Source organism: Typopeltis vanoorti, chromosome 2 (genome assembly GCF_054136105.1).
Source record: "Typopeltis vanoorti isolate ZY-2024b chromosome 2, IOZ_Tvanoo_1.0, whole genome shotgun sequence".
Lineage (NCBI taxonomy): Eukaryota > Metazoa > Arthropoda > Arachnida > Uropygi > Thelyphonidae > Typopeltis > Typopeltis vanoorti.
The window spans coordinates 187,234,126-187,249,855 of record NC_143550.1 but is presented as its reverse complement, the minus strand read 5'-3'; the positions used below and the strand labels follow the sequence as shown (position 1 = coordinate 187,249,855).

Genomic DNA, 15,730 nt, shown 5'->3' with positions numbered 1-15,730 from the left:
AGTACAAGTTAGTGTTGTAAGTAAATGTTTAATTGTTTTAATTTTTTACTTAAATAATAAGTAATTATCTAATAAAGCCATATATATATTATCTAATTTGTTGTGAAAAACACTACTTATATATGAATAAATAGATATTTTTTCTTATGAATAAATAGATTAGTTTTTTTTTTATCAAAAAACTTTATTTATGCGAGTAGTATTTATTGTTGGCAAGAAAAAATTTTGTGGCTCTTTAAAAACTTTGAAATTTTGTAAATTGTAATTTTTGACTCTTCCGACTCAAAAGGTTAAGTCATGTTTTTTTAGGATTTTTGTAATTTTTTCTGAGGTGCCTCGGATATTGGGTATGGTGATGGATTTAGCGTAATCCTTGTTGTGAGGGGGGTTGTGGTTTACTGGTTTCAATATTTTTGGATTTTTTTTTTTTGGGGGGGGAGGAGGGTAGCCATTGGCTGAGAAAGTGTTGAGAATGTGCTTTAGTTCTGTGGTTAGGGCATTGTCATTTGAACAGATAAGTTTAGCCCTGTTGTGTAGTGTCTTAATGACTTCATACTGTTGCGAGGAGGGGTGGTGGGATTGTTAGTGAATGTATCTGCCTGTATGGGTGGGTTTTCTATAGACTGAGAAAACCAAGGTTCCATCAGGCTGGCGGGTGACTAGTGTGTCTAAGAAAGGAAGGCAGTTGTTTTTTTCTTCTTCCAGGGTGAATCTGATTCTGGGTTGTTAGTTGTTTAAGTGTGTTAGGAAGGAGAGGAGTGCATCGGAGCCATGTGGCCAAATAGCGAACACATCATCAACATAGTGAAGCCAAATGGTTGGTATTTGTGGGGCAGAGTTTAAGGCTTTCTCTTCAAAAGTCTCCATATAAAAGTTGGCCAACGGTGTGGAGAGTGGAGAACCCATGGCTGTCTCCTCTATTTGTTTGTAGAATTTTCCTTGCCAAACAAAATAGCCTGAGTTCATTGTGAACTGAAATAGTGATATCGGGATGAAATTTAGCTTGGATTAGCTCTAGAGATTCTTTGAGTGGGACCATTTGTGAATAAGGAGGAGACATCAAAACTGACCAGTATGTCAGTGTGTTTGAGTGTAAGGTTTTCTATGCTGGTTTTGAAGTGGGCTGAGTTTTTTTTATGTGTGAAGGTGTGTTGCCAGTATAGTGTGAGAGAGCTTTGGCCAAATGTTTAGCTAGTTTGTATGTGGATGAATCAATGCCATCCACTTTTCCTTACGTATTTTTGGGAGTCCATAAATATGGGGGGGGGGGTATGTAGTTAAATGGTCTTAATTTGTTAGTGATTTCCACAGGTCAAGAACTGACCTTAAGGAGCCTGTGGAGTTTTCTAATTTGTGAGATGGTGGGATTGTACTCGATAGGGAGATAAGTAGCCCGATCTAATAATAAAGCTTTCAGCTTACCTGTGTAATCCTTTTGGTTAAGCAATACTGTGGCGTTCCCTTTACCAGCTTTGGTGATTATTATTTTCTTGTTTTTCTTTAATTCTAGTAGATTCCAATTTTTTAATTCTAGTTTCGGTAGGAAGTTGTGGTTTTGAGATCGAGTTTTTTTAAATTTTCAAATTTTTGGATGTGTCGATCTCATACTTTTTTAAATTCTTTCTCCGTTGCAGTGCACGCGATGTTGTATAAAATAGACCAAATTTCGTGGCTTAAGGTGCTAGAAAGGTGTCATCTTCGAGTGCTTGGATAGCTAAGTTAGCATCATTTTCGGTTTTGCATTCCATTTTAAGGGTAAAAAAAAACAATGAAACTAGCAGTGAAAACAAGTGACAGAGCTAACCGTGAGAGGCATCTATTGTACACCCACACTTTGTAGAGCCGACCTTGGCTTTGTGCCAAGAATAGTCAATTCATGCTGAAGGGGAGAAAGAGGAAAAGAATATATGAATTGGTCACCAACACGTGAAATCACGTGCTTTATACATAAAATCTCCAACTGTTGTACAAGCAAAATAGTTACCACTAGAATTTTCATAAAAGAAAAGCTAATTTTCTGACGCATAATAATAAAAAACGATCCCACGAAATGCATAGATTACCCAAATATCAGATTGGATTCTCCTTCTTTTGACATGTGCACAAGTGTCAAAGGGTCTCGCATCTATTGGCATACAGTACTACTGTACTGCAATAAGGCTGTCAAAGATGCACCTGTGCAAAGCTGCAAACGTGTTCATATACGCTAGTAGATTTATTACGTAACTGAGAATTTACGTAAGTCGCGTGTTACGTAACTTGGGGTAGAACTGTGTGTATATATATATATATATATATACTGACTATAACCGAGACTAGAATAACAATTAAATTTATTCAAAACGCAACACGTTTCATCGGATTGTCTGACTTCTTCAGGCATGGGAACATAGAAAGCAAGTAAACACTATAAGAAACATCGTATCACTAAAACGACTATTATAAAATCAGTTAGCTTTGAACTGTAGCTACAGTCTGTGTTGAAGTTCTATATATATATATATGTTAAAAATACCAAGCAATTTTTATTGTTCTATTGTTAAGTCTATATATATATATATATATATATATATGTTAAAAATACCAAGCAATTTTTAAACCTGGTTTTACTCCATTTCCCAAGTATATACATATATATATATATATACATATATATATTTTATACATATATATATATATATATATATATATATAAAAGAAATCAGTATTGCTGCCATGAAGCTTCAATCTGAACTTGCCAATAGTTCACAACATATGGATTGATTCAAATGTATATCATACAAAGGTATATCTTACTAGTGAAAAAATAAATTTTTTTTTTTTTCAATATTAAGTATATCCCAACACTGGCATCTTTATATATTTTCAAAATTGTTCTTCATAACAAACATCAGTACTGAAGTGCTGATGGCTAGGTGTTGACTACTCACATCATGCAATATTCAGCAGGGCAGAATAAAGCTATATTTTTATTATGAGAGATTTTTTAATTTGTTCCATCCTCTTAGTTCATTGTGGTCTTATATCGACTACAAGGATGACTGGAGAGCAATCCCAGGCAGAGAAAGCAAACTCAAGGCAGTTAACCTTAGATAAGGCTAAACACAAAGGTATTAATCTTTTTCCTACTTTAATTTCAATTGGTCTTTTGGTTGTTCAGCTGCATGAGACTGGTGAAAAAGAAAAAAGAATGGTCTAGAGTTACCAGTATGGCAGCTTATTTTGTTAAATGATCTTCATATGCAAAAGTGCAACTCTTCTTAATAATATGATACTTTTAATGTAAGATAAAGGAAGTGAAAAGTAAGAACTAAGAAATAATTATGATCTGTATATGCTGATGACAAAAATACTCACCTAAGAGCATGCCGCCTATAACAAACACCAATAATTTTTCTTAAACAGACTAATGCTGGATCCCAGTTATCATAATGTGCTAAAAGAGCAACTGCGAAAAATGAGAGAAACATAGGTAGTGTTCCCACAAAGAAGAGGCTTGGATAATCCACCTAAGAGTGAGAAAGTTACAAAAGCAACTGAAATGTGCTTATTACTCCTGACTGCTAATTAATCAAAACACCATGCAATTTTGATACTTTAATATTACTGAAAGTGAATTCTACTGTAATTTATAGTAACACAATTTCTCAATATTTTTAAAAAAGGCAATAACATGGCACATATCACACTCCTGATGTTAGTGTGAAATTTAGTACTTTTCACTGTCGTGTTCTGATTTTACTTATAACTTCACACATTTCATTACTGTTGAAGTACTCAGGCAGTATTCTAAAAGAAAAGCAAATATTTCATAGTGTCTTGCCATCATAATATTGCATAATGAAGAAATTTTTGGTGAAAGTAAGAGCTCTAAAAGATCGCACATAGCTACTATATTCTCTAAGTTCCTTTAGCCTACTATAAAGTACTTCTTTATAAAATTCATATATTTGATTACTGTCAATTACAGATTGCCATAAATAATGTATTGCTGTTTTCATGATTTAAATTTAGAGCTTATCAGAGATTATAATCCCTTTCCTTGAACCACAAGATTCATAAAAACCAAATCTTATTTTGTATTATCTTGGTTTTATAAAATTATCAGTTACTGATAAAGTTTATTATCATTCTCAAAGAATATTTACATATATACAGCTGTGTGGAAGGATGTTATAATTTATTTTTTAATGATATTGAGCAACTTGTTAGATTTTGTTTATTATATAGTTTTAATTCTGCATTGACTTACTGTGTGTTTTTGTAAGATTATTTTTAGTAGCTAATAGTGCTAGGGCATCATGTTGAAGGTTTAATGGAGCATTAACAGCACTTGGAAAGGATTAAAAATATTTCGATTCTTTCCAGTATTTTGTCTGTCAATACTGTTTGTCCAGGAAGTACAAACTAACACTTGTAACACATATGTAATATAAAAATGCAACACAATGCTAAATGAAACAGTTGGATATAACACTAGAATCCTATTTACATGGGCATCCTCTATGGGCATTTGTAGGAGGCCTAAGTTGTAAACTGGTATCTCTGATGATTAATGTTTCCCATATTCTGGGAATATTCTTGCATCTGTATTTAAATTAGATCAATTTCTGAGGGCAGCTGCACATTCTGAAAACTGTTTTTCTTCTCTAAATTTGAAGTAATGGGTGCATGGCAGTTTTTTTCCCAGTTGATTAATGAGTATTATCCAATGCATGGTCTACAAGACCAGACTGATCATAGGCAAGATTGCAGATGTATTTTTTGTGTTCATCTATGCAGATGGTGATTGATATACTGGAACGGATAAGACGTTTATGAAATGCAGTGTGCAAGGCATTCACAACTCAGTCATTTGTGATAAAAACCAGAAATGGTGAAATTGTACTGGAAGTATAATGTGAGAACATGTCTGTCAAAAAAGGAAATAGTAGCATGGTGGACATTTGTGAGGAAAACAGCATGAAAATGTGCTGTGTTGTAGAGAATGAAAATGGAAATAAGTTAAACCACAAAAATTATGATTCCCTCCCCCCTCACTAATCTTTCATTACCAGAGGTAATGAAAGATTAGTGAGGGGGGAGGGAATCAGCAGAATAGCATGCTTATGTTGGGTTTTTCATAGAAGAGATGTTGGGTTAGTGTTTGGAGAAGCATCTAAAAACTGACACTGACTTGAAAAGATAAGAGAGGAAAGTAAGGAGAGTATTACTGTTTGTTTCATTTAGCAGTAATTACTTTGAAACTTTGCTAAATGAAAAAAGCAGTGATGACAGCACAGTTGTAAAAAAACACTGACCAAGCATGCAGTCAGGAATACATACCCATACTTGAAGTAGAAAAAGCCACCAAAAGCCTGAAATGTGGAAAGGCAGAAGGAGTAGATGATATTCAACCAGAAATGCTCAAGTATAGAGGTATAAAAGTCGTACAGTGGCTGCACTGCATAGTTTAGAAGGCCTGGACAGAGGGATGAATTCCAGATGATTGGAGTAGTGTAAACTGTGTGTTGCTATTACTTGTTATTTATAAAGCCTGCTTGGTTACTGCGCCTTTGAAATACTGTTATTCTAATTAGCAGTGCAAGTTTTCTCTCTTGTAACCTTTCTTGCTTATACTATTGCATACTATGTTTATCTACCTTTCGCACCAAGAGTCTAATGCCTACGGACACTAGAAAAGTTATTTTTATTGAGACTGCACCACTAATATCGTTTAATTGGCATAAAACTCAGTAATACGGCCGGTTGATTTCTCTCTCTCTTTCTCTAAGACAAATTCCTTCAGTAAAACTTTACACAAACAGTTGTGGTCTATTTGCACTTAACCATACGCTTCGGCTATCTCACTTGGTTTCCCACTCACAAGTGCGATAATTTTTTTTAGGTGTGCCACCTTTTTTATTAAATTACTCTGGATTTAGAGAAAGATATTGAAAGTTTATTTTTCACTTGGTTAGACTATAATAAATTTAGTTTAATCCTTTATCCAAGTGTGAGCAAACAAGTTTAATGAAAAATAAACTTTCAACATCATTCTCTAAATCCAGAGTAATTTAATAAAAAGGTAGCACACCGTTTGGCAACTCCTATAAGTAGAGATGACCTTGCTAATGTTTCTGCCTGGTATCTCCACTTGGACCTGGCTCCCACTGAAGAGACCTCAATAAAGGTCGAAACTAGTCTGGATAGTGGCCCTTCCTTTAATGCATAACATTATACATATCTGCAAGGAGATGTGTTTTGCATTATGGGAAATACTGAGATAGGAGTGATGTTAGCTTGCTCCACCTTTGCAACGAGTTGCACCACCTTATCCCAGTCCTGAAGATACTTTCAGGTGCAAACTTTGTTTGCTCACACTTGGATAAAGGATTAAACTAAATTTATTATAACTAAATGTTCATTTTCCAAATGGATAAAAGCATCAAGAAATACAACTATTGCTAGTTTTGTGGCCGCTCAAGAAGTTGTTAAACGAGGAAAATCTTTTACGGCGAATATGTGAAAGAATGTTTTATTAAAATGCCCGAATTTCTCTTCTGCGATTTTAAAAACACAGCGGAAATAACAAATCAGCAGGTTACAGATCTAAATTCAACCCCAGGATTATCCATTGCCTGCGACGAATCATGCAATATGGATAACATTGCACAGATTGTATTTATTTGTAGATTCGTAAACTCTCAAGGACCACAGGAAGAATTACTCAATATACTGCCACGTACAGGACAAACTCGTGGAGAAGACATTGAATCCACTGTTACCACTTGCTTGAAAAGTAGGGGTATTAATATTAACAAAATAATATCTATTGCGACCGATGGGGTGGTAAGCATGAAAGGAACAAGAAAGGTTTTGTTTCTTTATTAAAAATACAAATTTTGCATGATGTGTTTTTCTTTCACTGCATAATCCATCAAGAGATACTTTGTGCACAAACGTTCCCAAAAGAGATAACAGTAGTGATGGATTTGGTTGTAGAAATTGTTAACAAAATAATGGCAACACCGCTGCATCATTGGCAATTTCGTGAACTTCTTAAAGAAATCAATTGCAAATATTCCGATCTTCTTTTGCATAACAGAATAAGATGGTTTTCCAGAGGTGCGATGTTGATGCGATTTGCTACCTGCCTTGGAGAGGTTAAGTTGTTTCTAAGACAAAAAGACCTTGAATATGCACAGTTAGAAGATACTCATTGGTTACAAAAATTCTACTTTATGGTGGATATGACTTCCCATTTAAACGCACTAAATAAGAAACTACAGAGAAAGGGAAATACAGCAGTTTTGCTTTTAGAAGTGATTTCGTTGGAACAAAAATTATATTTGTTTGCGACAGACTTAGAGAAAGGCACATTATTACATTTCCCTACGTTGAAGAAGTATCAACAAGAACAAGCTGATAATTATTCCATAAATTTAACCTTTTTCAAAGAAATTGTGGTAAATATGAGATCTGAATTTAATGGGAGATTTGAGGAGTTTAAAAAGAACAAGGCAACTATGTCATTTTTATTGCGACCACTTGAAACTAATCCTGCCGAATTAAATTTTTCACCTTTTGCTGGAATTGATGAGGCTGCATTTCAACTTGAGTTAGAGGACCTGAAAACCAAGGATTTGTGGAATTCAAAATTTAGAAATCTTGAAGCTCACCTGGAAGAGTTGGAAAGACAAAAATCTATCCTTGCAATACAACACAAATGGTCTGAAATAGAAGATCTTAAAAAGAAAGAATAGATTGTATTTGACACATGGAATTGTTTACCAGACACTTACATTCAGTTAAAAACATACGCATTTGGACTTCTATCGATTTTCGGATCGACATATTTCTGTGAGCAAATATGAATTTTATTAAAATAAGTTGAGAAACCAACTAAACAATGTGAGTCTTTCGTCATGTTTGAAAATGAAAATTATGGAGTATTTGCCATATATTGAGAAACTATCCCAAGAAGTTCAACAGCAAAGGTCACACTAAGAAGATATTTTAAATTAAAAAAATTAGTATGTAATATTGGGTTTTATACATATGTTTTTGTAAGGAGGTCTTTGTTTTATTATTTAATATTTAAAAATATCATATAATTTTGTGTGACATGCCACCCCTGTGCTTTACAAGTATGATAATGTGTTACTGTAAAAAAAACTGAATAAATAATTTAATTTTAATATTTTTCAATGTAGTTTCTAAATTTAAAGCAGTGATGAGCAATTAAATAGTAAATCAAATATTCGGTTCGATCCGCATAAAGAATATTTTCTTTTTCTTTGATAAGAAAGTATTAATTTATTTTCCATTATTTAGGTATATTTTAATTTTTTAACCCACAAATAAATCCACATATAAAAATCAACATTCATAAAATAGATTTTTAATTAAAATATACTAATTCTGCCATACAAAACAAACACCGCGGACCGCACAAAAAAACCTGAGAGGGCCGCATGCAGCCCACAGACCATTGGTTGCTCATCACTGCATACGGCTCCCTAAAATTTTTTTTAACAGATATAATTTTAAAAATGGCTCTTCACTCCAAAAAGGTTGCCGACCATTATTCATGACTTATTTTTAACAGTATTAACAACACCAAAAAAACTATTTTATCAAATTTCAAATCAGCATCATCAGAGCACAATACAGCATGTATAAGTGACAATAAGTAAGTGAAACAATACAACTATAACAACAATTTTCTTTTTTTTTTTTCATTAGAGGGCACCAAAATAAAAATTTAGATCTTTTGTCCATTACAACTGTATTGTTTCATGCACTGTCGCATAGACATAGTGTATCGTGCTCTGATGATGCTGATTTGAAATTCAATGAAATATATACTTCTCACTGCCTTGCTCACACCCTCCTAATACAGCTTCCAGGGATGACCTGTTGTTCTTCCCTAATCTCTCCCCACTTACAAATTGCATTGTCTCAACCTTTCTTCATATTCAACATTCCAGAGATCAGAAACTATTCTGGTCTATCACCTTTGGAACCACTCCAACAACTCTGCATCCATTTGAAAACCAGGTGACCAAATCTGTGCATAGTAGTCCATATGTGGCCTAATCAGAGCCTTAAAAAATGGAACTTAAAAGATGAGAATCCATGATCTTGGGATGATCATGGATGAGAATCCATGATCATCCCAAGATCTCTTATTTCCTAGACCTCCAATAACATATCCCCACCAAGAGTAAATTCTACATCTCATCTTTGTTTTCCAAATTTTAAAATCTCACATTTTGTAGCATTGAACTGGCATCCCCACACCCATGCCAATTCACTCAGTCTATTCAAGTCTTCTTGCAAGGCAACAACATCTGTTCTACTCCTCATAGTTTGTCTCAAATTTGTCATCTGAAAACAGCTGTATATCTCATTCAAATCTTCCCCAATATCATTAACATAGAGGTTCAACTGCAAAGGCCCTAAAACAGACCCCTGAGGCACACCACTAGTAATTTTCTTCTGGGATATTGCTCTCCAATACACAACTTACTGATACTTATCAGACTCCTATGAATCTATCAATCAAACTGTCAATCTCTAATCAAATGCACTAGTCTAATATCACACCCCATCTGCTCTAGTTTGACTATCAACTTACATGGTAATCTATCAAAAGCATTGCAAAGTCCAAGTATACTGCTGTGTATCCATATCCCAAGTCCAAAGCTGCTGTCATCTTATTGTAATAAGTAAGTAGATTATTAAAACATGACCTCCCTTTAACAAATCCGTGCTGTCCATTAAAGATAACACCATTGCTGTGAACCCAATTGTGATTCTCATAAACCTTCCCAACATTTTAAGCACAACACTTGACACACAGAATGGCCTATAATTTGATACTTGAATTCTGTCACCTCCTTTATGAAGTGGTACAATCTTGCCTTCCTTCCACCCCTTTGGAACCTAACCCAATGTAAGACTCATAGCAAACAAATATGTCAAAGCAGATGTCAACTCCCAGACACATTCCTTCAAAATATGCAGTGATATATCATTAAGTCTCAGCATTATTAATATCAAGTTTGCTTAACTCCCCATACACCTCATCCTCACCCAGTCTCTCCTCCTTATCATCCAATGCTCTTGAACTCTCCATGATGTCATATTCAACAAAGATGAAAGACCTTTATGAAGTGCTCATTAAACATCTCAACTATATTCTCTGCAGCAGTTATTCTTGTACCATTTTCTCCAATCAATGCCATCCTACCATAGTCATTCTTATTTTTGCTGGTTACATATTGAAAGAACTCCCTAGAATTTTTTTGGCTTCATTAGCTAACTGCTGCTCATACTGAACTTTTGCTACTCTTACCAACCGAGTCATCCTCCTTGCCCTGTTCTTTTCATTCCTCATGGAATTGATTATTTCCACTACTCTTATGTTGCCTTAATAATGCCATTTTTCTCTGTATTGTATACCCAGCCTCTTCATTCATCTTTCCCATTTACCTTATATAACCTTCTGACCTTTGGAATACATTTAAAAAAATCTGTGCATAGTAGTCCATATGAAAAAGGTGATAGACAAGATGGTGGCTGATGGGCAGACATTGCTTCTACTAAATAGTTCTTGAATATCACCCAAGAAGCATTGATCTCCTTTCCACTCAACTCCTCATTCTATGCTACAGCTGCAAGCTGTCTCATGAGCTTCTCATAATCACCAGCCTTGTAGTTCCATATATGCACTTTCTTTTGCTACGAGTAAAACAAAAAATGATTATAGAAGTATTAATGAATACTAATGGTAAGGAGGTAAAAAAATAGGTGATCACAGAATTCAGTGATCACTTTGTGTTATCATCCAGGTGGAGATAACATCATGATTGCTGCAACAGGGTTTAACATGAGAATAAAAGGTAGATGAACTGGAAGTGTTGAGGATATTAAGAAATTTCAATGTGGACACAGCCATGGGTTTGGGTGATGAATCAGCCTATGTTTTAAGCAAAAGTGCAAGAGAAATTGTAGTGCCCCTAATTATGCTGTTTAAGTCTCACAGCTGATAGAATCTGAAATGAATGAAAACAGGATAAAGCATACAATATCTTAATTATATAAAATTCTATTATATAAAATAGGCTCCAAAACAGGTAGCATATTATAGACCCATTAGTATTATAGGAGTGGTGGTCATTTAAAATATTGGAAAAAGTTAGTGAAGGACAGACTTTGGGAATGGGTGAAAAAAGATATGATGCTGTAAGGGGGAACAACATGGCTTTCTGAATAGGGAATATGTCATCTTAGTAACTTATTTTCTGCAACAAAGTGAAAGCTGAGGTAGATAAGGAACATGGCTACACCATGATATGATACTGCATGGAGCTCTACTACACAAGTTGATGCAAATGGAGACAGAAATGAAAAAGGTGATAGACAAGATGGTGGCTGATGGGCAGACATTACATCATCATCATCAAATTCCTGACATGTACCCTCAAGGGGTGTACAGGATATGATAGTACTACATGACCATATCTATAATTTCAGTGGACATCAGCAAATGCCATAATCGTTACTCTGTACCTCTGGGATGTACCACACAAATTCTTACTAAGTGATGTATTGTAGGCTTTTCTTTTAGCTTCAGCTCTTTGAAGACTCCAAACATAACCAGCTATCTCGTTAGGGTTCTACTATTTATATTCCCAGGAAGTTTACCCTTTGTTACTATTTTTAGACTGTTTCCATCCTTAAAGTTTTACTGATTCTTCCTAGAAACCATACATTCCTTATGAGATATTCAATCTTCTCTAACACCACATCTTAAAAGCAGCTATCTTTTTCATATCACATTTCTTTATACATGGATCACATCCATAAGTTGCTACTAAAAAACAGCTGCATCCAGAATCCTCCACTTTGTTCTGTATGATAGATTTGTCTTTCCAGACAGTGGATAAGTTTCTTACTACTGTTCTAGTCATTTGTAATTTTCTTCTGATGTCTTCTGAATAGCAACTGTACATGCAAATAATGGTTCCTAGGTACTCAAATTTGGTAACATCAACTATTTATCATTAAATGTACATTTGTTTCTCAGAGTCTTCTTGTTTGTCTACATTTCCTTCAAGAACTTATAATCTTTCTCTTGCTAAGGTTAAGTTAAAGTCCTCTGCTCGTTTTGATTTCATTACTCCCTCAGGCATTCATTCTAGTTCTTCGCAATCATTACAGAGGAATGCTGCATTATCAGCATAAGTTAGACTGCTGGTCTGTCTGCCCACTTATTCCAATTTCTGTCTTCAGCTCATCCAGTGCTACACTCATGATAACCTCAGCACAGATACTGAACAGGTGAGGAGGAAGTAAGCATCCCTGTCCAACTCCCTGGCCTATCTAAAGACAATCATAAATTAAAGATGCCAAGAAATTAAATTATTGGTTTAATCCTTTATCCAAGTGTAAGCAAACAAAGTTTGCACCTGAAGTAATTTTTAGTAAATCGGAATAAGTGGCAGATGGACCAGCAGTCTGACATACGCTGATAATACAGCACTCCTCTGTAATGATTGTGAAGAACTAGGATGAATGCCTGAAATTACTTCAGGCACAAACTTTATTTGTTACACTTGGATAAAGGATTAAACCAGGAATATAATTTCTCGGCATCTTTAATTTATAGAGTAATGAAAGAAAATTGTTGATAGGAGAAACCAATAATAAGGTAAACTGAATCATGTAGTGCTGTCGTAATAGCCTGAATGCCCAATAAGGTATTCATATCAAGAAATTGATGTAGTGACCTGTGGTGTGATTTGAATAAATTGACAATGTGGACAAAAGAAATGGTTGTCAGGTTAAGTGTAAGGTTATGCACTATGAAATGAAAATATTGCATATTTTATATTACACTGATAACATTGGACTACAGGAAATTTCTGAGGCCAGGGAGTTGGGAGGGGAGGGGGGATGCTGGAATTGTTACACCCTGATAACTTAAGAATGTGAAAGTTTCAGTTATAATGATGTAACAAGAGAAGAAATAAAAACCCTGTATAGATAACTAAGTAAAATAAAAAGGAAGAAAAACATGCTTGCATCCAAGTGAAAAATATAGCTGAAATTGTTTGTTGAACTAAGTAAAAAAAGGAAGGGAATTTTATTACAGTTGTGATATGATAAAATAAGGTTAAGTAAAGCAAAGAAGATTAGTCATAGGATTTTGTATGTGAGAGGCTAGTTTTTACACTTGAAATAAGAGATTAAAGATTCGAGTTAATTCTTAGAAAATTTTGGAAAGGGGATTAATTTAGTATGGATGACATAGAGGTTAGCTTAAACAAAAACCAAAGCTCAAGGTCATAATTCCCGAATTGAGACTTCGTCATGTCTCAGTCGCGTGCACATGGACCGTATGATGTTTTGGCAGAAAAACACCATTCTAATTCGTCAGTGAAATCGACTCCAGTAAGGGGGGAAGAAAAGAAATTGAAGAAAGTACTGGTAGGGGTCATCGTATAAAAGGGTTAGGAACCCCCCAAAGGAGGCTTTTTTTTTCCATCAGAGTTTTTTCTTCACGAGTCTTCGTATAGGTCTCACGCGGTTTTCTTGAGTGATGGGTTAGGAGTTTTCTCCGTCCGACACAATAAGGAAACAAAGCGTGCAGGATTTCGATTCCGTGTTTCTATTGTAAGAAATGAGGGACACCGTTTAGTTAAAAAGAGAGAAGATAATGTCAGTGTGTTTCATCGTCCAGTGATCGTAACGAGAGAAAGAAAATTCTATAAAGGAGTCAGTGCCCATGTGATGAATTTCACAGTCATAGAATAGATGATCCTATGTATGTCCTTGATTGAAGAATGTAAGGTAAAGATTGTGAAAGCCCATCTTAGTGCCAAAAGAACTTAGGAGTGATAAGTTATAGAAGAATTTGTCCTAGGAAGGTAAAATATCGGAAAAAGGTAGAAACCAGTGTAGAAGACCCAAGTCAAAAGGTACTGTAAAATCTCGTGTCAATTCAAATCATATGTAACTAGTCATTGTTCAATTACTGAACAGTTGAAAGGATTAATGAGAATTATACTAGGACTTTAGTATATGTCAAACTAGTATATAAATGAGCTTGTTATTATTAATTAATACCTAATTCATGTGCCTAGAGATTTATGCATGTACATTGTATTTTAATTAAGAGAGTTTTAAAGGTCAAAAGTGTGTATTAGCTCAGCAAAAGGACAAATTTGATCCATATTGTCTTAGTGAGAAAATTAGAGTAACTGATTATATATATGTCCTAGAAAATACAGAATTATAGCATGATCAAACCAGTAAGGGGTTAGACAAAGGATCAACTAGTTCTAGAATTATACATGTTTATATGTATAGAATCTGTTATGGCGATATGATCACAATTCTCATATAGGATCTTAACCTAATAATTGTCTTTTCTTAGTATTGAATTGAGTTTTATTTGATAAACAATGAACTGTACCATGTTTAAGAGTTCAATAAACTTTTGTTCATTGAAAACGCAGTTGTCTGAGATTGCCGCTCAATATACCACTTGTAACAACGTACGAACCTAATAACATGGGGGGGGGGGGGGAAGATTTGTTAAGTTACGAGATAAAGGTCCCGACTGCATATTAGTTTCACACTCAGACATATTTTGGTAATTGCTCCTTGTTTTTGAATTTATATCTTAAACGAAATGTCCTGAAAGGCGCAGTATAAAATAAATATTTAGGGACATTAAGGGGAGAAGAAGCTTGAATATTTGTATTTGGGTGATATCTCGTAAATAAGATTTGGACAAAGACAAGTAGAGTTTCACATGTAAGGATAGTTGAAAGCCTAATAATCGTAAATTGGGACACAACAATATGGAGTTGAAATTCACAGGACATTGAAAAATCGGACAAAACAGCTGACAGGATTATGTTGAAGCTGAAAATGTTAATAAGTAGTGATAGGGAGGTAATTATCCCTCTTTATAAGGTATTGATCTTGATTACTATGCAGAGTAATCTGCATAGTAATCAAGATTTGGTTGCCTGGTTTCTTTAGAATGAGGTGGTGAAGGTGATCTAGAGATGAGTAACCAAGTAATACGTTTACTAAAGGGATTTTACAAGATTGATGCAATAAACTTTTTCAATATATAACAAGTTTGGAGGGAACTTGTTATGTATTGAAAATACACAAGTTCTCCTTGTTATATATTTTTGTAAATGTATTATTGTTATGTATTTCCTTACTTCTCCCTTCTTACCCTGGAAAGGTGAGAGGAAGAAGGAGAATGTTAACAAGCAAAAAAGACAGAGTAAGGAGACAAAAGCATATGGTGTACTTAAGAGCATCATGAAATTGTGCTTTCCTGCAGGAAAGATTACCAATGAACAATAGTACCATCAGATTCCAACTATCATCATCAAATTCCTGATATTTATCCTCAAGGGGGGGGGGGTACAGGATATGATAGTACTATATGAACATTACATGCTCCATGCATGTAATGTTACGTGTTCTGTTTTAATGTTTAATTTATACGATAGTGTATTTCATTTTCTCTGTACTAGCCACTTTGAGTTTTTTTTTTTTTTTTTTTTTTAAACTCTTACCGTTATAAGCCCTGAAGAAGCCGGACAGCCCCGTCGGCAAAACTTGTTGGTATTAGATGTTTATAAATTATGGTCAATTAAAGATCAATATATATATTTCATTTTAATTATATGTTTGAATGACCAAATGTAAT

General features: G+C 34.5%; 1 protein-coding gene across 2 annotated transcripts in view; it reads right to left on the bottom strand.

Annotated features, from left to right (window-relative positions):
• The window catches only part of LOC150109739 (solute carrier family 35 member F5), a 456,325-nt gene that overhangs the window by 75,945 nt on the left and 364,650 nt on the right, over positions 1 to 15,730 (bottom strand). For both annotated transcript variants that reach the window (XM_090409943.1, XM_090409951.1), the window contains exon 12: positions 3,358 to 3,509. In XM_090409943.1, the coding sequence (XP_090266069.1) occupies positions 3,358 to 3,509 (152 nt within the window). The remainder of the gene's footprint in view (positions 1 to 3,357; positions 3,510 to 15,730) is intronic.